Source organism: Phyllobates terribilis, unplaced genomic scaffold, assembly GCF_046119375.1.
Source record: "Phyllobates terribilis strain yellow unplaced genomic scaffold, ASM4611937v1 Scaffold_2__4_contigs__length_985480577, whole genome shotgun sequence".
Taxonomy (NCBI): domain Eukaryota; kingdom Metazoa; phylum Chordata; class Amphibia; order Anura; family Dendrobatidae; genus Phyllobates; species Phyllobates terribilis.
Window position 1 is genome coordinate 174750911 of NW_027362762.1, and position 27431 is coordinate 174778341.

A 27431-nucleotide genomic window follows, 5' to 3' on the forward strand; every position below is an offset into this window, starting at 1 on the left:
ATACACAAGGCTGTCATATTGTAAGACCTATATAGTAGAGTTGGTAAGAATCAGTCTACAGGACCTAGGTCAAAGGGCCACTATTCTGGACAGGAGCCCTGAGAACCACCTTCTACCTCTTGGCATCTGTGGGTCATCTTTTGATTAGCCAGCCTGGTGCGACATCACATTTGTATAATGCCGCAACGATGATGTCACGCTGCAACGACGATGTCACATCAGGTCGGCTAATCAAAAGACGAGCCAGGGATGTCGGGAAGAGGAGGCTGTTCTCATGGCAATCTGATGACCAGAAATTACTATCTAGGCCGATGGACCTTGTCCTGCGATCTGCACCAAGTGTACTATATAGTCCTTCATAGTAGACATTATGAACATAATTAGTACGATAGTTCAAATATACTGATTGCTTTTTCTACATTTGATGTCCCTGTCACATAGAAGGAATCATAAAACTAGAATTCCTCTTTCCCTACTTCTGAACAGCCCGAAGTAAAAAGGTCATGCACATGTGTTATCTTCTCCATACTTATCTGTAATCAGCAGATTACCAAGGTAGTGCTTTCCTAGCACGAAAGTACTAAAAGTTCATGAGCAATGGCTATAATACACATAAGCACAAAATACTGGGATTGACTCATCTGGACAAGTAGCAATAGCAACTGACATTAAAAAATGGGGATGTACTGGGCAGCACGGTGGCTCAGTAATTAGCACTGTTGCTATGCAGCGCTGGGGTCCTGGGTTCAAATCCCACCAAGGACAACATTTGTAAGGAGTTTGTATGTTCTCCCCATGTTTGCATGAGTTTCCTCCAGTTTCCTCCCACACTCCAAAGATATAGTGATAGGAAATTTAGATTGTGAGCCCCAATGGGGACAGTGCCGATATTGTCTGTGAAGTGCTGTGGAATTAATGGCGCTATATAAGTGAGTAAAATAAATAAAAATAAATAATTTCTGGAAAAAAAGCAGACAGTACCTACACATTTTCTGCAGTGCCCCTTGCCAAGGTCCCCATGTGCATAAAGTCAGCTGACCATGTAAAGGGTATGAGATCTCCTGAGTCTCTCATAACAGATGATGTCGTGGAAGAAAAAGATTGGACACTCTGAATTTAAATGCCCATTCCTTTTTTTTCCCCTAGAGATAAGCTGCAAGAGTCTGACAGCGGCTTACTCCCGTCTTCCCATAGAAGACATGCCCTCTCAGCCAAGCCAAGGAAAGCACATGTAGAGGAGACACATCTGAAGTAATAACAAAGATATTACTGAATGGACAATCCCCCTATTATTTTTTCTACTTGATATAGACCTAATGGGACAATCAATTTTCAGTAGCAGAAGATTAAATTCTTTTGCATGGGAAATGAAGGAATCCTACCCCTTTACACTGTGCAGCTGGAATGTAATATGTGGCTTATTCCATAAAGTCACATAAGCCATTGTGGATCATGAGAAGTCAACTTACTTTCTTGACCCGAGATGTGACGTCTTGAACAAAAAGCTTCCGAAGATTGTGGAGGGTCTGGAGTTCACGGGCCTTAGATAACAGTTACAGATCAGTAAGGATCCCAATTAATATTAGCTATGACGGTGATACATCAGACTATGGGAGATCTACTTACAACAGTCTCCTCGAGCCCTTTGAGATCCTGCTTAGACTGCTCGTGCTTCTCGTACAGAAATCTGATGGAAAAAGAAATGGGTAAATAACCTGCACAATATTCATCCCTGATAATAAATAACCTGCACAATATTCATCCCTGATAATAAATAACCTGCACAATATCCATCACTGGTAATAAATAACCTGCACAATATCCATCACTGGTAATAAATAACTTGCACAATATCCATCACTGTTAATAAATAACCTGCACAATATATCACTGGTAATAAATAACCTACACAATATCCATCACTGGTAATAAATAACCTGCACAATATTCATCACTGGTAATAAATAACCTGCACAATATTCATCACTGGTAATAAATAACCTGCACAATATCCATCACTGGTAATAAATAACCTGCACAATATCCATCACTGTTAATAAATAACCTGCACAATATATATCACTGGTAATAAATAACCTGCACAATATTGATCACTGGTAATAAATAACCTGCACATTATCCATCACTGGTAATAAATAACCTACACAATATCCATCACTGGTAATAAATAACCTGCACAATATATATCACTGGTAATAAATAACCTGCACAATATTCATCACTGGTAAAAAATAACCTGCACAATATCCATCACTGGTAATAAATAACCTGCACAATATCCATCACTGGTAATGAATAACCTGCCCAATATCCATCACTGGTAAAAAATAACCTGCACAATATCCATCACTGGTAATAAATAACCTGCACAATATATATCACTGGTAATAAATAACCTGCACAATATTCATCTCTGGTAAAAAATAACCTGCACAATATTCATCACTGGTAAAAAATAACCTGCACAATATCCATCACTGGTAATAAATAACCTGCACAATACCCATCACTGGTAATAAATAACCTGCACAATATCCACTGGTAATAAATAACCTGCATAAGGGTTCAGTGATGCAGTTATAAACACTGTCAGATTTTGGGGATCACCGCACCATTGTGTCCATGGGCTTCCCACAGGACGTTTAGCCCAAAAGTTAATATGAGATTAAATTATAATCTGCATTATGTGCGGCTACACAAGTAGGACCACATCCTAAGCAGCTCAGCCTTCCATGGACTCTCACGTCAGCTCCTGCAGTTTGTGGCTCTTCTCGTGTTCCTCGCTCTTCAGCTTCTCATAATCGGCTCTCAGCTTCTCAAGCTCCAGCTGCAGCTTCTGGTTCAGACTAAAGAATTAGAGAGAGGATTCAATTATTCAATTTTGCACCAAACAGAAGAGTTTTTCTTCATTTTTGTGCTGGATATAATTAATAAAACTCCAAACACATCTCATATTTAATAAATTAGATTATAAAAATAAAGCAAGAGATTAAGCAAGAGCCTTCTGGGCCCATTAATTTTGAGAAACATTTAGGGTATATTCTCACAGGGCATATTTTCCACAGAGAAATTGTATGTGGAGAATATCAACAGCGTAAATAGACCTGCACTACAGCACGTTCAATTATGTGGCAGGCTTGCGCTCTTTTCAATACAAAGGGTTAATTATGTGGCATTTTGTCAATAAAATCCACAGTGATTATTTTTTTCAACTGTGGATTTTGCTGAATTTTCTGTTGTGGAAATTTTGCAGAGGGAAACTTTCCTATATATTAATTTAATGTTCAATAATTGCTTCTTCTTCCTTTGGGTCTCGTCAGCAGCACATGACTTCATGCGGCACAGAAAGGTGGCCTAGTCTAGTCAATGAGCGATCTGGCGTCTCATGCATAAAGTTGGGATCCAAGGGGTGAGGATTCTCCTTCGGGGAGTGACATGTCAAGCCTGACATGCCAAGGTGAGGAGACTTTCAAAGCCGTAATGCTCCTCTGGGAAATATGCAAATTGTCTCTTCAGAGAGGAAGAGGACTTGAACTCTAGTGCCACCTATAGGAAGCAGCAATCCTAAAAGTCAATATCGACTCTCTAACGAGCCTTGTTACATGACTTAGGATAAAAGCCAAAACCAAAATCTCAATCTGCAAATTCAAGTCCTCTTCCTCTCTGAAGAGACATTTTGCATATGCATAAAGTTAAAGCACCATTCCAGTGGGGTTTTTTTTGCATTGCACTGCTAGAGTGCTGCTTTAAATGTAATTTCCCTGCTGCCTGTCTGATACTCACCTGCTGCCTTCATCTTTTTCCAGAGTCGCTCCAGTCGTTCTCCGGCGAGAAGTGACCTGCGGGCAGCTCCAGTGTTTCATGGAGTGTGCCAGAGGTCACTTTTCAATACATCTCTAGGAGAGCCTTGTTCTGACCTTGTTCTGGCTCTCATAGACTTGCATTGAGCTCTTGTGAAGTAGCTTCTGACTTCCGGACAATCAGAAGTTACAGGCACAAGTTGGCGCCAAGGGACCGGAGCAGCAATGGTAAAAGGTGAAGCTGCTGGCATGTGAATATAAGAACGGGAGCAGGGGGCTTACATTTAAAGTGCCAGTCCAGCGCTGGAGTGGTGCTTTAAGTTGTGCCAAAAAGAACTGAAAGGGACAAAGTCACAAATGTGCCATTCTTCTGGAGTACATGTCAGCTCATGTGCACTTTCTTACTCTTTCAGTTCATCAATGATCTTCTGCTTCTCATTAATCTCATCCCGGAGACGGGCCAGCTGCTTGTGATGGGCCTCGCGGTGGCTTTCCATCTGCATCTCCAGGACCTTCTAATACAAAGGGGAATGTGACATGACTTTGTACAGAAACAACCAAACTCTACAAATCTCAAAGTCTATGAGAATATATCATCCGTTATGGAGTGGACTTTCTCTATGCATCATTTAATATTGACGGGTTGTTAATTCTTAACACAGGTTGTAAAGCAAATTCAAGGAGTTTTCCACCTGAAGTCAATAATGGAATATTGCTAGGATATGCTGATGGTGGAAGACCAACCTCGGGAATTTTATTGATCCCTAGAGCAAAAAACTATGTAAATGGCCCATTCAGCTTTTCACATAGAAGCCTGGCATACATGGAAAATACTAAATGTGCCCCTCACCCCACTGACAGCACCAACAAATATAAACCCCATTATTATTATTTTAATTTTACAACTAAAATTCTGTACCATATAAAGAGGTTTTCCAGGATTTTGCACAATTGTCTTTAAGAAAAAGAGACTGATATAAAATAAAGAAATAAGATAAGCCAGTAACTCGCGTCACTGGTGATATTTGCATGTACAGCACATGACCACTGAAGCATATGATTGGCAGAAGCGGTTAGGAGACCTGTCATGTGGTGGTCCTGAGGAAGGAGTCGGATTTGACTCTGAAACGCGTTGACAAATAAACCACCTTTAATGAACTTGTTCTGTGATTCATTCTTGAATCAGCAGCGAACTTGAAGTCCACCTACTTAGGCTTTCTATAAAGCCAATGTTTTGGAGTAGCCATCACAAAGCCCTGATCTCAATCCTATTGAAAATTTATGGGCAAAGCTGAAAAGGGAGGTGCGAGCAAGGAGACCTACAAACCTGGATCAGTTACACCAGTTTTGTCAGGAGGAATGGGCCCAAATTCCGACCAACTATTGTGAGAAGCTTGTGGAAGGATATCCCAAACGTTTGAACCAAGTCATTCAGTTTAAGGGCAATGGTACCAAATACTAATGAAATGTATGTAAACTTTTGACTTTGCAGTAAGTAATAAAAATGCCATAAAACATTCTCTCTCTCTCATTATTCTGGCATTTGTCAAATATTAAAAATTATGTTAATTCTAATTGACCTAAAACGGGAAAGGTTTATTCTGATTTCATGTCAAATATTGAGAAAAACATGCATATGTGTCTTTTTATATAGTGTATGGAAACTTCTGGTCTCAACTGTGGTATTGCTGCATTCGTAAAAGTCCGATCTAGCAAAATATAAAGAGAAAAAAATCAAAACGCCAGAAATGCGGTTATTCGGTCACTGCACCTCGGCCTCCATAAAAAAATATAATAAAAAGTGATCAAAATGTTGTAACTAGCCCAAAATTCTATCAATAAAATCAGTTCGCCCCACAAAAAAAAAGCGCTCACTCCACTGATGGAATGGTAAAAATGGTAATGGTCTAAGAAAAATGGTGACACAAAACAATGTTTTATTTTTTACACACTTCTGCATTTTTTTACCACTTAAATAAAATAAAATATGGAAGCTTGGAACCACATGATAACAGTAAAATGAATGATGTTCAAAAATACAACTCATCCCACATTAAACACGCCATGCATCAAATGAGCAATGTGAATAATAACAAATGCGACACGTCACCAGATATACTGACCTTCACCTCACTGGCTTCCACCGCATCCTGTTCTTTATCCTTCACTGCTACTTCTGTCACATTTTCTACCAAGTAAAAGAGACAGGACAGATTATACATCATGTGCAGTCACTCTGATAAGTCCCAGAAGCGTCTTCCTATGATAAGTGCTGATAAAACCCCCCCCCCACACATGGATTCATTCAACTCTGACTCGTCAGACATAGCGCAGAGCGATATTTTCGGCCTAGCCAATATAAATGAGTTCTCCTCCCAAAGGCCTTGATTCATCAAAGATGTTTTGCCACATTTCTAGTTTGTAAGACACTTTGAAAAGTAGCTATTTTTTCTGGGCAACTGAAAGTTGCGTCAAAACTTTGCATCTTTTGGCATTTTCATTCCATTCACAGCCAGATCTGCCAAACTGACACAAATTCTTCAAAACTTAACACCTGTATGTCAGAAATGAACTCGAGTCCCTGACAGGAGTAAAATTTATGGCGACGCGCATGGAGGTGCATGCCGGTGATAAGATGCACCTTATTGATTAAGTGGCGCGTGCCTCTAATTGAATTTGGAGCATCTTACTCCACTATGCACCTTCACTAAGACAGGAGGGTACAATGCCAGTCTTAATGAATTGGGCCCAATGTTTCAGAAGATAGAAACTAGTGACAATAATGATATCTTGGTAGATAAAGCTTGGGAGCGAAGGGAATCATTCCTCATTTACTGGAGTGATCAGGAACATGACTGCTCTTTAATCATAAGGCCATATTTTTCTCATACGTGTTCAATTTTTTATCCGAGCAACAAATCTAAATTACCAATACAAGTCCTTGAGTCAGTTAAGATCACAGACAGCACACAGATGCCATCCGTATACAGTCTCTGTGCTGTCCATAATTAACAATGCAATGAATAGAAGCTTTCAGTTTATTTATATATTTTCCTCACAAGAAAATCCACAGATGAAAATCTGATAAAAAACACTTTTTTGTAAACCAAAAATCCCACTGAGATCTGAATGAAGCCTAAGTATCAGGTACACAACCCGCCACCCGTATTTATATACTGCACAGACTATACACATACAGTACTATACACATACTGCACAGACTATACACATACAGTACTATACACATACTGCACAGACTATAAACATACTGTGCACAGACTATAAACAAACTGTGCACAGACTATAAACATACTGTGCACAGACTATAAACATACTGCACAGACTATAAACATACTGTGCACAGACTATACACATACTGTGCACAGACTATACACATACTGTGCACAGACTATACACATACTGTGCACAGACTATACACATACTGTGCACAGACTATAAACATACTGTGCACAGACTATACACATACTGCACAGACTATACACATACTGTGCACAGACTATACACATACTGCACAGACTATAAACATACTGTGCACAGACTATAAACATACTGAGCACAGACTATAAACATACTGAGCACAGACTATAAACATACTGTGCACAGACTATACACATACTGTGCACAGACTATACACATACTGTGCACAGACTATACACATACTGCACAGACTATAAACACACTGTGCACAGACTATAAACATACTGCACAGACTATAAACATACTGTGCACAGACTATACACATACTGTGCACAGACTATACACATACTGCACAGACTATAAACATACTGTGCACAGACTATACACATACTGTGCACAGACTATACACATACTGCACAGACTATAAACATACTGTGCACAGACTATAAACATACTGTGCACAGACTATAAACATACTGTGCACAGACTATAAACATACTGTGCACAGACTATACACATACTGCACAGACTATAAACATACTGTGCACAGACTATAAACATACTGCACAGACTATAAACATACTGTGCACAGACTATACACATACTGTGCACAGACTATAAACATACTGTGCACAGACTATACACATACTGCACAGACTATAAACATACTGTGCACAGACTATAAACATACTGCACAGACTATAAACATACTGTGCACAGACTATACACATACTGTGCACAGACTATAAACATACTGTGCACAGACTATAAACATACTGCACAGACTATAAACATACTGTGCACAGACTATACACATACTGTGCACAGACTATAAACATACTGTGCACAGACTATACACATACTGTGCACAGACTATAAACATACTGTGCACAGACTATACACATACTGTGCACAGACTATAAACATACTGTGCACAGACTATACACATACTGTGCACAGACTATACACATACTGTGCACAGACTATAAACATACTGTGCACAGACTATACACATACTGCACAGACTATACACATACTGTGCACAGACTATACACATACTGCACAGAATATACACATACTGTGCACAGACTATACACATACTGCACAGACTATAAACATACTGTGCAGACTATAAACATACTGAGCACAGACTATAAACATACTGTGCACAGACTATACACATACTGCACAGACTATAAACATACTGTGCACAGACTATACACATACTGCACAGACTATAAACATACTGTGCACAGACTATACACATACTGCACAGACTATAAACATACTGTGCACAGACTATACACATACTGCACAGACTATAAACATACTGTGCACAGACTATACACATACTGCACAGACTATACACATACTGCACAGACTATACACATACTGTGCACAGACTATAAACATACTGTGCACAGACTATACACATACTGCACAGACTATACACATACTGTGCACAGACTATACACATACTGTGCACAGACTATAAACATACTGTGCACAGACTATAAACATACTGAGCACAGACTATAAACATACTGTGCACAGACTATACACATACTGCACAGACTATAAACATACTGTGCACAGACTATACACATACTGCACAGACTATAAACATACTGTGCACAGACTATACACATACTGCACAGACTATACACATACAGTACTATACACATACTGCACAGACTATACACATACAGTACTAAACACATACTGCACAGACTATACACATACAGTACTATACACATACTGCACAGACTATAAACATACTGTGCACAGACTATAAACATACTGTGCACAGACTATAAACATACTGTGCACAGACTATACACATACTGCACAGACTATAAACATACTGTGCACAGACTATAAACATACTGTGCACAGACTATAAACATACTGTGCACAGACTATACACATACTGCACAGACTATAAACATACTGTGCACAGACTATACACATACTGCACAGACTATAAACATACTGTGCACAGACTATACACATACTGCACAGACTATAAACATACTGTGCACAGACTATACACATACTGCACAGACTATAAACATACTGTGCACAGACTATACACATACTGCAGACTATAAACATACTGTGCACAGACTATACACATACTGCACAGACTATAAACATACTGTGCACAGACTATACACATACTGCACAGACTATAAACATACTGTGCATAGACTATACACATACTGCACAGACTATAAACATACTGTGCACAGACTATAAACATACTGTGCACAGACTATAAACATACTGTGCACAGACTATAAACATACTGAGCACAGATTATAAACATACTGTGCACAGACTATAAACATACTGTGCACAGACTATAAACATACTGTGCACAGACTATAAACATACTGAGCACAGATTATAAACATACTGTGCACAGACTATAAACATACTGTGCACAGACTATACACATACTGCACAGACTATAAACATACTGTGCACAGACTATAAACATACTGCACATACTATAAACATACTGTGCACAGACTATAAACATACTGTGCACAGACTATAAACATACTGTGCACAGACTATAAACATACTGTGCACAAACTATAAACATACTGAGCACAGACTATAAACATACTGTGCACAGACTATAAACATACTGTGCACAGACTATACACATACTGCACAGACTATAAACACACTGTGCACAGACTATACACATACTGCACAGACTATAAACACACTGTGCACAGACTATAAACATACTGTGCACAGACTATAAACATACTGAGCACAGACTATAAACATACTGTGCAGACTATAAACATACTGTGCACAGACTATAAACACACTGTGCACAGACTATAAACATACTGTGCACAGACTATACACATACTGCACAGACTATAAACATACTGTGCACAGACTATAAACATACTGTGCACAGACTATACACATACAGTACTATACACATACTGCACAGACTATAAACATACTGTGCACAGACTATACACATACTGCACAGACTATAAACATACTGTGCACAGACTATAAACATACTGTGCACAGACTATACACATACTGTGCACATACTATACACATACTATACACATATTGCATAAACTATACACATACTGTGCACAGACTTTACACATACTACATAGACTATACACATACTATACACATACTATATACATACTGTGCACATACTATATACATACTGTGCACTGACTATTCGCATACTATACACATACTGTGCACAGACTATACAAATACTGTGCACACACTATACACATACTGTGCACATACTATACACATACTGTGCACAGACTATACACATACTATACACATACTGTGCACAGACTATAGACATACTGTGCACATACTATACACATACTGTGCACAGACTATAGACATACTGTGCACAGACTATAGACATACTGTGCACATACTATACACATACTGTGCACAGACTATACACATACTATACACATATTGCATAAACTATACACATACTGTGCAGACTTTACACATACTACATAGACTATACACATACTATACACATACTATATACATACTGTGCACTGACTATTCACATACTATACACATACTGTGCACAGACTATACACATACTGTGCACATACTATACACATACTGTGCACAGACTATACACATACTATACACATATTGCATAAACTATACACATACTGTGCACAGACTTTACACATACTACATAGACTATACACATACTATACACATACTATATACATACTGTGCACATACTATATACATACTGTGCACTGACTATTCACATACTATACACATACTGTGCACAGACTATAAACATACTGTGCACAGACTATAGACATACTATACACATACTATATACATACTGTGCACATACTATATACATACTGTGCACTGACTATTCACATACTATACACATACTGTGCACAGACTATAAACATACTGTGCACAGACTATAAACATACTGTGCACAGACTATAGACATACTATACTCATACTATATATATACTGTGCACATACTATATACATACTGTGCACAGACTATATACATACTGTGCACAGACTATAAACATACTGTGCACAGACTATAGACATACTGTGCACAGACTATAGACATACTATACACATACTATATACATACTGTGCACAGACTATAGACATACTATACACATACTATATACATACTGTGCACAGACTATAAACATACTGTGCACAGACTATAAACACACTGTGCACAGACTATAGACATACTATACACATACTATATATATACTGTGCACATACTATATACATACTGTGCACAGACTATAAACATACTGTGCACAGACTATAGACATACTGTGCACAGACTATAGACATACTATACACATACTATATACATACTGTGCACAGACTATAGACATACTGCACAGACTATATACATACTGTGCACAGACTATACACATACTGCACAGACTATAAACATACTGTGCACAGACTATACACATACTGCACAGACTATAAACATACTGTGCACAGACTATACACATACTGTGCACAGACTATAAACATACTGTGCACAGACTATACACATACTGCACAGACTATAAACATACTGTGCACAGACTATACACATACTGCACAGACTATAAACATACTGTGCACAGACTATACACATACTGCACAGACTATAAACATACTGTGCACAGACTATACACATACTGCACAGACTATACACATACTGCACAGACTATACACATACTGTGCACAGACTATAAACATACTGTGCACAGACTATACACATACTGCACAGACTATACACATACTGTGCACAGACTATACACATACTGTGCACAGACTATAAACATACTGTGCACAGACTATAAACATACTGAGCACAGACTATAAACATACTGTGCACAGACTATACACATACTGCACAGACTATAAACATACTGTGCACAGACTATACACATACTGCACAGACTATAAACATACTGTGCACAGACTATACACATACTGCACAGACTATACACATACAGTACTATACACATACTGCACAGACTATACACATACAGTACTAAACACATACTGCACAGACTATACACATACAGTACTATACACATACTGCACAGACTATAAACATACTGTGCACAGACTATAAACATACTGTGCACAGACTATAAACATACTGTGCACAGACTATACACATACTGCACAGACTATAAACATACTGTGCACAGACTATAAACATACTGTGCACAGACTATAAACATACTGTGCACAGACTATACACATACTGCACAGACTATAAACATACTGTGCACAGACTATACACATACTGCACAGACTATAAACATACTGTGCACAGACTATACACATACTGCACAGACTATAAACATACTGTGCACAGACTATACACATACTGCACAGACTATAAACATACTGTGCACAGACTATACACATACTGCAGACTATAAACATACTGTGCACAGACTATACACATACTGCACAGACTATAAACATACTGTGCACAGACTATACACATACTGCACAGACTATAAACATACTGTGCATAGACTATACACATACTGCACAGACTATAAACATACTGTGCACAGACTATAAACATACTGTGCACAGACTATAAACATACTGTGCACAGACTATAAACATACTGAGCACAGATTATAAACATACTGTGCACAGACTATAAACATACTGTGCACAGACTATAAACATACTGTGCACAGACTATAAACATACTGAGCACAGATTATAAACATACTGTGCACAGACTATAAACATACTGTGCACAGACTATACACATACTGCACAGACTATAAACATACTGTGCACAGACTATAAACATACTGCACATACTATAAACATACTGTGCACAGACTATAAACATACTGTGCACAGACTATAAACATACTGTGCACAGACTATAAACATACTGTGCACAAACTATAAACATACTGAGCACAGACTATAAACATACTGTGCACAGACTATAAACATACTGTGCACAGACTATACACATACTGCACAGACTATAAACACACTGTGCACAGACTATACACATACTGCACAGACTATAAACACACTGTGCACAGACTATAAACATACTGTGCACAGACTATAAACATACTGTGCACAGACTATAAACATACTGCACATACTATAAACATACTGTGCACAGACTATAAACATACTGTGCACAGACTATAAACATACTGTGCACAGACTATAAACATACTGTGCACAAACTATAAACATACTGAGCACAGACTATAAACATACTGTGCACAGACTATAAACATACTGTGCACAGACTATACACATACTGCACAGACTATAAACACACTGTGCACAGACTATACACATACTGCACAGACTATAAACACACTGTGCACAGACTATAAACATACTGTGCACAGACTATAAACATACTGAGCACAGACTATAAACATACTGTGCAGACTATAAACATACTGTGCACAGACTATAAACACACTGTGCACAGACTATAAACATACTGTGCACAGACTATACACATACTGCACAGACTATAAACATACTGTGCACAGACTATAAACATACTGTGCACAGACTATACACATACAGTACTATACACATACTGCACAGACTATAAACATACTGTGCACAGACTATACACATACTGCACAGACTATAAACATACTGTGCACAGACTATAAACATACTGTGCACAGACTATACACATACTGTGCACATACTATACACATACTATACACATATTGCATAAACTATACACATACTGTGCACAGACTTTACACATACTACATAGACTATACACATACTATACACATACTATATACATACTGTGCACATACTATATACATACTGTGCACTGACTATTCGCATACTATACACATACTGTGCACAGACTATACAAATACTGTGCACACACTATACACATACTGTGCACATACTATACACATACTGTGCACAGACTATACACATACTATACACATACTGTGCACAGACTATAGACATACTGTGCACATACTATACACATACTGTGCACAGACTATAGACATACTGTGCACAGACTATAGACATACTGTGCACATACTATACACATACTGTGCACAGACTATACACATACTATACACATATTGCATAAACTATACACATACTGTGCAGACTTTACACATACTACATAGACTATACACATACTATACACATACTATATACATACTGTGCACTGACTATTCACATACTATACACATACTGTGCACAGACTATACACATACTGTGCACATACTATACACATACTGTGCACAGACTATACACATACTATACACATATTGCATAAACTATACACATACTGTGCACAGACTTTACACATACTACATAGACTATACACATACTATACACATACTATATACATACTGTGCACATACTATATACATACTGTGCACTGACTATTCACATACTATACACATACTGTGCACAGACTATAAACATACTGTGCACAGACTATAGACATACTATACACATACTATATACATACTGTGCACATACTATATACATACTGTGCACTGACTATTCACATACTATACACATACTGTGCACAGACTATAAACATACTGTGCACAGACTATAAACATACTGTGCACAGACTATAGACATACTATACTCATACTATATATATACTGTGCACATACTATATACATACTGTGCACAGACTATATACATACTGTGCACAGACTATAAACATACTGTGCACAGACTATAGACATACTGTGCACAGACTATAGACATACTATACACATACTATATACATACTGTGCACAGACTATAGACATACTATACACATACTATATACATACTGTGCACAGACTATAAACATACTGTGCACAGACTATAAACACACTGTGCACAGACTATAGACATACTATACACATACTATATATATACTGTGCACATACTATATACATACTGTGCACAGACTATAAACATACTGTGCACAGACTATAGACATACTGTGCACAGACTATAGACATACTATACACATACTATATACATACTGTGCACAGACTATAGACATACTGCACAGACTATATACATACTGTGCACAGACTATACACATACTGCACAGACTATAAACATACTGTGCACAGACTATACACATACTGCACAGACTATAAACATACTGTGCACAGACTATACACATACTGTGCACAGACTATAAACATACTGTGCACAGACTATACACATACTGCACAGACTATAAACATACTGTGCACAGACTATACACATACTGTGCACAGACTATAAACATACTGTGCACAGACTATAGACATACTATACACATACTATATACATACTGTGCACAGACTATAAACATACTGTGCACAGACTATAAACATACTGTGCACAGACTATAGACATACTATACACATACTATATATATACTGTGCACATACTATATACATACTGTGCACAGACTATAAACATACTGTGCACAGACTATAGACATACTATACACATACTATATACATACTGTGCACATACTATATACATACTGTGCACAGACTATATACATACTATACACATACAGCACAAAAATATACACATACTGTACTGTGAATGTGTTATATCCATGAAAAACAGAAATAGAACACGTACATGGAGGACTGAATGAGGCCTAATAGTCACAAGGGTTTTATAGTAATTGTAAAAATTGTAACGGTAACGGTTCTTTCTAATTGACCTTTGTGAGAGAACAGAATCCATTTTGAGTATGTGGCATCCATCTTGTCTTGTAACTTTTGTGTTATAGTGATCAAGTAACACTGATGGGTGGGGAAGTTTCACATTTCTGTTCACGCCCCTAAAGTTTCTATTGGCTCATAGATAAGAGGGAACTTTTCCTTTGTCTGTGACACTTTTTAAAATGCCTACATGTGCTAATAAACCAGAAATCCTGGGTACACCATACAAGGCTGTGCTATATTGATTTCCCAAGCGCTCCTAAAACAAATCTTATTAATTTGAAGTTTGAAAGGCATAGAAGAGGGGGTATTTCGCTCACAAAATTTGGTGTCAAAAAGTCCTGGGACCAGACGCGCATTATACCATCCGGATCTTGAATGAGAATGGACCCTTAAGTAAAAGTGAATTCTAAAGCTGAAGTATAAGGTAAAAAGCTTATTCTTATAATTGTAATTCACTTTTACTGAGAGCTGGTCTCCCTCCATTCCGGGTGAGTTATTTTGCATTAAATAGTCTGGTCCAAGAACTGGGAAAAGTTACATATGCCTTTGTGAACTGTGTGCATGTGATGGGATCAATGTATGAGTGTGAAATGTAGAGGTATTTGGAGGATTGTTAGTGTTGCTGTGTCTTGATTGGCTGTTCAGACTGATCATCTCTCAGCAGGAAGGGTATCCTGCAGTCCGTTTACTCGTTGTATTGTAGGATTTGTCTTTGTGACTGCCTACTTTACATTGTAGGATTTGAGTCTTTGTGACTGCCTACTTTAAGATAAAAATTGTGCTAGCACTTATTTTGAGACAAGTATGGGAAACTTGTAGATTAAATGGGGGAAATTTGTCGAGTAAATGGAGAAAAGCAGAAACCCAATGGAAAGACAGCAAAAAGAAGAGTGTTCATATAATGTGAAGGCAAGGATGCCATAATAGATTGTAGGAGAATATTGAAAAGTCTGAAATTCCCCCACAGGGGGGGTCTAGGCTGAATGCGTTCAGGAAGAAGGTTTTTCTTTGGAGCAAGCATGGTTAAGACAAAGGTTGAAGCTGAGGAGTGAAAGAATGTTGGCGGAGGAAGTAATTAGTGAGGGAAGTGTGGAAAAACCACTGAGAATATGAATGTTTTGACAATAGACTGGACAGACTTAATCAGACAGAACCATTAGTACCTACTCCCTATGGACCAGGACAGTGGACACGTATTATACGTGGAGAACAGAATACAGGATGGAGAGATAGTTGTTTAAATTGTGAGGCACGCAGATCTAAGCCCAATGTCCTGAATGCCCCTATAATGCCCATAGTGCCATGAGGAGACAACATTCCACATTCCCCACATTTGTCCACATGGAGTGGGGAGGACAGTAACACAATAGGGGGAGCAGAAAGAGAGCAACTTTCAACAACTGACTGACAAAAAGGGCATAGACTAGTTCTTCTAAAGACTATGAGTACTAAATGATGAAAAAAATTATCCTAAAACAGTTAACTAAAATGATAAGAATCATGTTTCCTTTATCAGACAACCAACAGATGCAGGTCAGATATAACTGTACTAGTTGAAGACCTTGAGGAATTGGTAAATGTAAAGGAGAAAGACATGACTGCACATATATTGCTAAGCAGTAAATGGGACAGTCAAAAGAATATCTAACTAGTAGATACTGTATTGATACGTGTGATTGCATCAAATTGCTTGCATGTTCCAAAGCAGATTATCACGGAGAATGATGACTGGCCGGTACCTTGAGCCTGCATCTTAGCCAGTTCTTCACTCAGGGTATCATACGACTCTTCCAGCTGGCGTTTCTTCAGCTCTACGCTGTGCATGTATTCAGTCAGAGACCTGATCTTGGCCTCATGCTGCAAAAGAATAGAGAAAGAAAGTAAGATGGAAATGATCAAAACCCTCTGTCAACATCTCAAGACTGACAACTAAAGTGGGTTGTGTGGGACTAAACAATTGCTGACCTATCCAATGGGGCTGCTTCGTTCCACCCCATATATTGCTTATACCCGGCCGCTCTGGGAGCAGATTTAAGCTGATCGGTGAAGGATCCTCATTGAGCTAATTTTGATAACCTATCCCACAGATACGTCATCAATTGTTTAGTCCCAGACAACACATAAAAGTATTGCCATATTATAGAAGGGACATTTTTAACTTTAGTGACCTGATTTATTTTTCTTTGTAGTTATATTTTTGTATGCATTTAAAATGTATATACATTGTGCAGACAGACTTTTAGGAGACATTTTGGGTTTTTTCATTGCTGATTTCCCTTTAACTGGGGAGGCCATATTAGCTCACATTACTGGGGAAATCTAGCCTCCTGAGATCTGTAGCTGTCTGCCACTATCCAGCTCTGAGCATGAGCAGTGTATACAGAGATCAGGAAAGGAAGGCAGAGGCAGTAACAAACCAACCCTGCCTTCTCTAATGGGAGTCCAGCTGTCTCTGACAACTGTCACTACTCTCCTTCAGCTGCACAAAACATCTCTTCTATCTATACGCCGACCAGCCCAACATTCAAAGATATTTGGCAGTCCGTAAACTTTTAACTACAAATTTTCCATTTAGAGAGGACCTGTCAGCTCTCCAGACATATTTGTGTTGGTAACTACTTGCAATCTCCATAACACTTTTCTCAGGACTTTGTATTGTGCCGTTCCTGTTACACCTGGGTGTTACCAGTTTGGGGGCATGTCCCTACAGAGTCTGACACTGCCCAATCAGGGCTGACAGTGTAGACACACGCCCCTTTTTGACAAGGGGGAGTGGCAACACCCAGTTGTCAATTAATTCATACAATTTTAAAAATAGAAGAGAAAGAGCACAAATCAAAATTATGAGAAAAGAATTGTCTGTTCACGTCAAAAATTAACATTTACCGAAAGAGACATGTCAGGAGAGACAGCAGGTGGAAAAAGGAAACATTTGAAACCTTATACTATACTGACATGAATCAAAGCAATGGACTAAGGCAAAAATCAAGACACGGACTGAGACATACCTGAGATATCAGCAGTTGGCAGGAGGACAGCTCTCGTCCTGTCACCTCCATCTTACGGTGACATTCGACCTGCAGGTTTTCCAGCTGGCGGCATCTTTTCACCACTGACTTCACCTCAGATTTGATCTTACTGATGTAGAGACGTGCCACAGTAAATTCTTCCTCTATGGCACCACTTATCTCTACAGGCTACAGAGAAGACTTGCTTTAAACACTATATTCTCATTAAGAAGAATACTGACTGAATAATTTAGAAGTGGGATTAAATGGGCCCTCTGAAGAATGTTTTGTAGATTGAGATACTACTCACCAACTTAAACTCTCCATTGCCCACAATGACACTGAATTCACTCAGATCTTTCATCAGACCATTGAGAACTTCTGCAATTCTCTTGCGTTGATGGGTGCTGAATTCCTGCAGGCGATGGAGATCAGTTTCCAGAGAAATAAGAGTGGCCTTGACAGAGATAAAAAAAGAAATACTCAATTATCAAAATCCACTGTTTATCAAGTGACTACCCTTCATCAATCATGATTTGGTTATTATATACTAGTTTACACTTACAGAGTAACTCAAGCCAAGCTCAAGATAAGAAAATAGTAGTCAGTGCACTAGCGCCATCTTGTGGCCAGATAACCGAGGATACTTACAACTTTTTGGGACAGTTCATCAGCAAGTATCTTGTTCTGCAAAGTTTTGTCCTCCACTTCCTGGGATTTTTGGTCATAGTTGACGGCTAGCTCTTCTAGAGCCTGCAGAACTTCTTTTACTTCTTCCTTGGCACAGTCATTCTCAGACTGTAACCGAGTGAGTTCCATTTGCACCTTGTCATTGTCTCCACGGGTAGATATTAAGAGCTGAGGATACAAAAATTGAGGTCAAGTTATTTGTCCTGGTCTAAAGACGGGTAAAGTAGAAAAAATGAAATTGCCAAAACAAACATTACCAAATCTTCGAAAAATGGAGCTCAGATGTTCCCCCCAATGGAAGCACAGACTCGAATTAGTCCAAAACATGCCAAAAGAGCTAGTAATGTCCACCTTTTAAGCCAAACACAATAAGATACCTGCCTGGCTACCTGCCCGGTGAACTCAGTTTGCCTGATTTAAGTCTATAGCTCTGTTGTGAGCTCATCTGAATCTTGTTTTTCAGGGTTCAGACAGAAACATGCTGGAGTCAGGAATAGGGGCCAAGGAGTGGTATGAAACTGGTCTTGCACCATCGCGGCAGCACTTGAGTGGTGAAGGATTTATCACGTCAACATCGCTTCACCTGTTTTTGGCCATTAAAAAAACATCTTGCACAACAAAATCAAGCATTTAATTCCCTAATATTACCTCGTCTTGGTCCAGCATTTGCTGCTTGAGTTTTTCTACTAACTGACTCTGCTGGTTGATCTCATCATCCTATAAATATAAAGAACACAGCATGAACGTCCTTTACCAAAATGCAGTTTGTAATGTCTTTGAAACTATTTTTATAGAATTATATGATATATATGTTCTGAGATATGTGACTGTCATTTTCCTCTAGCAGCTTCCACTGCAGCTGTCCTGAATTTTAACCATCACAGAATGTAGCAGATGACTGGATGATTCAGAGTCCTGACTGGTCGATCATATTTCCTTACATCATGAGCTACACAGAATCTGATTGGTCATGTAGCTTTCGCCTTTAGTCTTTAGATGACAATAAAATAAAATTTGTGATTTACTTTATAAACTATTCCTGATTACACCCCAGTAAGCACTGATTACTCCATACCTTGTCATCCAGCTGCTTATACATCTTACGGATCTCCTCCTCATACTTCCTCCTCTCTTCTTCTGAGATCCTGATCACAATGGAGGAGTTGTCATCATTAACCGGGGTCTCATCACAGGTTTCCTGGATTGTCTGCTCCTCATCACTCAGCTGCTCAGTCTCAGGTACATTCTCTCCTAAAGGAAAATGAAGGAGATTGTTTTTTGACTGAGAGATAATAAATACTCTATCCCTTGTAGATTCTGAGCCCTTGCGGGCAGGGTCCTCTCTCCTCCTGTACCAGTCGCTGACTCGTTTTGTTCAAGATTATTGTAAGTGTTTCTGCTATGTATACCCCTTTTTCACATGTAAAGCACCATGGAATAAATGGTGCTATAATAATAAATAATAAAAATAAATACACTTGCATATCCACAGTATATGTGTCACGGGTGTGTCAGATGTGACAGACAGTCGACTTAGAGTTGGTTGCAGATCACTGCGTTTGGCATTACAGACACCTTCTTAGAATCTGTCTCACTCTAGGACCAAGCAGCTACCTCCCTCCTGCTCTAATTAACACCCAGGCCTGGGTGTTTAAATATTTTCAGTTTGCTATAGGGAGGCGCCGGTGATATTTACATGTTTCCCTGTGAAGGCTTGGAGCTATTGCAGTCTGCTTACGTCCTCTCTGGTGTTTGGAGGATCTTTGGTGTAATCTCTCTGAAGTCGGCTCAAGCTAAGTTATTTCCCCCCGTGCTTGTCTCCCCTTGCTGTCTTTAGTTGTTAGAGGGCACAGACTAGTGCTCATCCCCCTTTCTCTAGCCAGGGCCCAGCTTTAGGGAGATACAGTGTTTTAGGTTCCTGTGTGGCGATTGGTGAGGAACAAATAGAAGGACGATAAGGGAGACAGGGTGATATCAGATCAGCCTAGGAGGTCTCCACTCCCCCTTTCCCCTCATCCCTTCGTGTTACACTTAGTGTTTCCCACACCTTGCGAGACATTAGGCCACAAATGTCTAATAGATGTGGGTCCCACCTCTAATCTCCAAAACTGGGGTCCCCCAATCCCAAGAGAGAGGTGGCCATCCATACACAGCTCTCTCCGCTAACTGCTGTGGCAGCTCCATATACAATAAGGTGCCATTACTCTTCTTTATTCAGAAAGCTCACAGCAGTGAATACATGAGCAGACACCTCTCCTGTCACTGCGGCCATGACACCACTCAGTTTGGGAAGCACTGATACCAGACCTTTTCAAATGCACTGGGTTTTATATGTTACTTTTTGACTACTTTGCACAGTGAACTGCCTCTTACCATTCCTCCAGCGGGCCAGTTCAGCCTCCAGCTTTTGAATGGTTTCCTTCATCGTCTTGTTCTTTTCCTTCTCCTTCTCGTACTTCTTCTTCCATTGCTCTGCTGTCAGCTCAAGGTTGACTGATGCAGTATTCTTGATAGTCTTGGCTCTAGAGGCATGATGACAACATTTACAATGTTTATAGTGTGTTTTACACTAATGTACATATGCAGGTGACAATATAAATGGAGAATAGCCTTGGCACTTAATGGTTTTGTCCCATCTTCTTGAATAGGAGTGCACCTGTCTCCAGCCTTCTGGTTTGCTGCTTGTTGGGGAGTTGTGCCCTCCTACTTGATTGACAGTTTCGGTCCAGCAGCAGTGTTGTGCCACTTGCCCATGCTGTGCTTTTTCCGATACTGCGGTATAAGGCTTTATCTCTGCAGCATCAGAGGAGAACAGTGACACTGAAGCTGGTCAGGATCGGGAGCACAGTGAACTCCAGTGATCCAACCGACCTCAGTGTTATGACTGCCAGAACACATTCATATGAGTAACATACAAACCAGGAATATAAATACCTGAATCTGACAGGTTCCTGTTCAGACTAGAAAAAGCCCTTCTCTGACCCTGGTCTGTCCCTGCCTTACTGCGGAGGTTGACACCCTAAGGTAATGCAATGGCACCCCCCACTCGATGGCGGCTTACCCTGAAAGTCCTTTGCAACTCCTAGGATCACTAGAGTAGTAGTTCTCAAAGGAGAAACAAAATCACACACAAAGCAACTACAACCAACAAAAACTACAGCAAAGTGAATGAATCCAAAAAAATTCTATCACCAGCAGGAAACACCAGTAGTGTAAGGTATTCAAAGCTGCACCCGAAAGGTGATAGATCAGACAGAGTAAATGAAAAACACCTAATATACAAAACTGACAGAAACAATGATGACAGAACTAAAACACCCAAAGAAAGGGTGTATCAGTTGTGGCTCAGCGAAAAGAGACACCGACCACAGAACACAGAATCAAGGGTTTGAATCCAGAAGAATGACACTGAGCAGTGCTAAGGGCCCTTTCACACTTGCTTTGTCCCATGTTCAGTAGTCCAGTCAGGGCCTAGGCCTGAAACCCCCGGCAAAACTCTGACCTTTATAGTCAATGGCTCCTTCAGCACATATGGCTGAATCCAAATTTGTGGGGGGTTCAGACATAAGTCCCGACAGGACCACTGAACGTGGGACAAAGTGCAGTGTGAATGCACCCTAACAGGTTCTATTACATAATCAGCCATTCATTTAAATAGTCAGTATGTATTGCTACACTTTGCACATATAGCCAGCAATATGTACCCTAGCCAATAATGGATGGTCCCCAAATACCTGTGTCAATTAGTTGATCTCCAGTCTGACTACTATATAAAAAAAGTTGTCTTATGACGCAGTCCATCTAAGGCAGGGTTGTCAAATTCAAATACACAGAGGGCCAAAATGAAAAACTTGGAGAAAGTCGCGGGCCAATCAGTATACAGTATAATGGACCCCACATAGTCCTCCATACAATATAATGGCCCCACATAGTCCTCCATACAGAATAATAAGCCCACATAATACCCCTTACAGAATAATGAGCCCCACATAGTCCTCCATACAGAATAATGGACCCCACATAGTCCTCCATACAGAATAATGGGCCCCACATAGTCCTCCATACAGAATAATGGGGCCCACATAGTCCTCCATACAGAATAATGAGCCCCACATAGTCCTCCATACAGAATAATGGACCCCACATAGTCCTCCATACAGAATAATGGACCCCACATAGTCCTCCATACAGAATAATGGGCCCCACATAGTCCTCCATACAGAATAATGAGCCCCACATAGTCCTCCATACAGACTAATGAGCCCCACATAGTCCTCCATACAGAATAATGGACCCCACATAGTCCTCCATACAGAATAATGGACCCAACATAGTCCTCCATACAGAATAATGGCCCCACATAGGGGTGGTGGTTTTGATATCGAGGGCCAAATAAAACCACTTTCCGGGCCAGATTTGGCCCACGGGCCAGAGTTTGAGAAGTATGATGGGATACGCACCTCTGGCCAAACATAAGAGTTGACTTGGTCTCAGCATCGTTATAGCTTGATGGCGAGCAGCAGATAAACATAGTGGTCCTGCAGTTTCCACCCAGCGAGTCCTGCAGGATTCTGGTCATCTTGCTGTCTCTGTAGGGAACGTATCCTTTCTAAAACAAGGAAAAGGATAGAATTAGTGTGCACAGTTGTACAAGTGAAGGGTATGTGCATAATGAAGAAGAAAAGGCTGTCACTTACCGCTCCTTCTGCTAGAGAAGATATGACATTTCCCAGGGCAGACAAAGACTTATTTATGTTCTTGGCTTCATCCAGTACTGATCCTTCAGCTCCAGTTTTACTAACCTAGAAGATTAGATGAGTAATACAATTTTTTTTTGTCAGATTAGAAGGAGACAACCAAGGTAAACTGGTGTCACACACACTTTATAATTAACACTAGGTTATACAAAAATCAACTGAAATTGGCTCCGAGTCACAAATGGGAAGGAAAAATGTGAGCTTCATTCCTTTCTGTGTCAGTAGCCCTGAGGAAAGAGATGATTTCTCTATCTCCCCGCTGAAACCTCATGACTGATCTCAGCAGCATTTGGCTTAAAATATATGAAAATAGCCAGCAGTCTGTGTTTTCTTGATATTTAAAGAAGAACTCCCATCAAATCCTCTTAATATATTGCAATCATCATGTTATATAGCACTGTGTACTTACAATTGCTCATTTTGCCTTTCTACTCAGTTAATTCTTTTCTTTTCCATTAGGTCTGTGACATCACGTGATTAAAAACTGACTAGCTGAATCCTTCTAAGCTCTATGTAGAAACAGGAGGTCTATGGTCCCTGCATGAGTCATCATTAGAACTACAATTCTACCTCACTGTCCCTAGCAGGGGGAGGAGCGGAGCAGTTGGGTAAGGAGTTGAAGACTGGGTGGAGCTGGGCTGCCAGGGACTTTGCATTGATGACTCATGCAGAGAAAAGAGACTTGCTGAATCCTTCAAAGCTCTATGTAGTAACAGTAAGTCTGTTTTTAATCACGTAATGTCATAGACCTAATGGAGAACAGAAGAATTAGCTGGATACAAGGGCAACATGAGCAACTGTGTCACGGTTTCATAACTGACTGTGGTCTAGGGATGCTGTGAGTGACAGCTCAGCTGCCCTATAAAATCTGGAGTGTGCTGGATTGTTGGTTTTGTGAGTGACAGTCCAGTTATCCAATCTGAACCTGGGGCGTGCTGGGCTGTTAGCGTTTTGATTGACAGCCCTGCTGTTCAATCTGGTCTGGTCTGCAGACGTTTCCCCAGGTGCCTCCTGACCTCAAATGATTTGCTAGGTATTTAACTGGCTAGCTGTGAGCAGCAGATTGTCAGTTGTAGCTTTACTTTAGGTGTGTGTGTTTAGCCCCGTGTTTGACTTCTGATCTTGTTTATGACTTTGGTTCTGTTGTGACAATTCTCGTGGATTATCTCTTCTGTTTTGGATGCTCTCTGACTTCAGGTATTTGACCTTGGACTTGGCCTCTGACTATCCGTTTGTTGTACAGCCTAGTTTTGATGTACCCTTCTGGCATTTGGCCCCAGACTGTTTCCTGACTATGCCTTTGCGTTACCCTTCTGTACTATGAGTCCTCCTGGTATCTGACCTCGGACCTCCTGACTACCCTGTCTCACGGCTTGCCTGTGAGTAGTGACTCAGAGTCACAAATTGTAAGCACAAAGTGCTATATAATATGATCACTGCAATATATTAAGAGGATAAAAACTTTGATGGGAGTGCTTTTTAAGAACATTTAGGATCAATATGGAGCCCCTTTAAATTAATAACAGGTTAAAGAGTAACCGTTGTTTATTTATTTTTGAAGATAAATCAATAGCACAAATAAAATAAGAAAAATAAGAAACTTTGAAATATATTTTATAAGAGAAATCTTTCTTTTCCTCCTGGAATGATCATTCATTCTCAAAAATTCTTCAGTGAAGACAGATTTTCTCAATACTGAGATAGATGACAGCTGGTGCTCATAAATTGTATGGAACTAGCAATAAAATGGAATTTTATGAACACCAACTGCCATCTCCTATCTTGTTAATAGGAAATCTGTCTTCAGTAAATGCAGATTTTACCCATGAACTGAGAGTGAACGAACAGTCAAAGAAGAGAAAAAAAGCTAATTTTTTTTATAAGATATTTTACAAAGTTGCTGTTGATTTATGAAATAAACATTAAAATGAAGATTACTCTTCGTATTTTGGATTGGGAAATTTGGTTTGATGAAATTATGAATAAGTAAAACTTATGTAAAAAAAAATATATATATTGACTTAATGTCTTTTCTTCAGATTTATTGTTGCAAGTCATCTCAGAAATCTATTAAACAAACTGCCTGCTGTTCTTTCCCCTAACTGTAGTGTTCTGCAATCTCAGGCAATACAGACAGATGGGCAAGCTGCACAAATCAATAGGTCTTGTTCCGTCTGAGTTCACATTGATTTTAGCATATTCCACAAGCCATCATTTCTGGCTGTTAATCCAGTGATTGTGCAGAATTATCTGTAATGTATTTCTATATAAAGCACATGGTCTAAATATACACAAAAGGGTTAAAGTCAAAACACGACACAGCATTAGAGGATGACCTGACTAGTCAGACAAAAATATGAGCAAGTCCACTAGAACTTTCTACAGAGAATCATGAGTTGGTGTTATGATACCGGCGTAGTACTGCAGGAAACCAGTGGCCAAAGGAGCACAAGCAGGAACAGCAAGCGGTAGCAGAAGTTCTTGGAGCTAGTCAGAGTAGAAGTTTGTAGGAAAGAATCTGTAGTTGAATAGAACAGTCTGGATAAGAATGTTCAAGAGCTGGAGACTGAAACTAGGCTAACAGCTAGACACAATACTCAAGCAATGAGTGAGAGATACATGCGGCTTTAAGTAGGCCCAAACAGGAAACAAGATGGATTCCATAGATTCAGAATCCGCCACCTTGGTAAAGGGCAATTGCAGAACACAACAGCAGCCTCCAGTGGTAAGGAGTGAAACTGCAGCACAATTATTAAAGTGAACAATAGCGGCCACTAGTGGTCAAACTGTAGAAGGGCAACAGAAATCCTGACGGTTGGTAAAATAAAATATATAAAAAGTAATACGTGCCCCTGTATCCGCACTGCCCATGTGCTTATGTTATCTATGTGATAATCATGGCCTTGTATGGAAGGTTCACAGATGCACAATTAAAGGGCAAGACCT

The 27431-nt window shown here is 39.4% G+C and overlaps 1 protein-coding gene across 3 annotated transcripts in view; it reads right to left on the reverse strand.

Moving 5' to 3' along the window:
* Positions 1–27431, reverse strand: part of KIF5A (kinesin family member 5A) — a 150811-nt gene that overhangs the window by 39879 nt on the left and 83501 nt on the right. For 2 of the 3 annotated variants that reach the window (XM_073663303.1, XM_073663306.1), the window contains exons 9-22: positions 24426–24530; positions 24189–24337; positions 22102–22250; positions 20804–20979; positions 20377–20445; positions 19690–19896; positions 19349–19495; positions 19039–19227; positions 17770–17887; positions 5945–6009; positions 4227–4336; positions 2766–2867; positions 1627–1687; positions 1470–1541 (exon numbers count right to left, since the gene is read on the reverse strand). In XM_073663303.1, coding sequence (XP_073519404.1) covers positions 1470–1541; positions 1627–1687; positions 2766–2867; positions 4227–4336; positions 5945–6009; positions 17770–17887; positions 19039–19227; positions 19349–19495; positions 19690–19896; positions 20377–20445; positions 20804–20979; positions 22102–22250; positions 24189–24337; positions 24426–24530 — 1719 coding nt within the window. The remainder of the gene's footprint in view (positions 1–1469; positions 1542–1626; positions 1688–2765; positions 2868–4226; positions 4337–5944; positions 6010–17769; positions 17888–19038; positions 19228–19348; positions 19496–19689; positions 19897–20376; positions 20446–20803; positions 20980–22101; positions 22251–24188; positions 24338–24425; positions 24531–27431) is intronic. The other variant, XM_073663305.1, reaches the window with a different exon arrangement.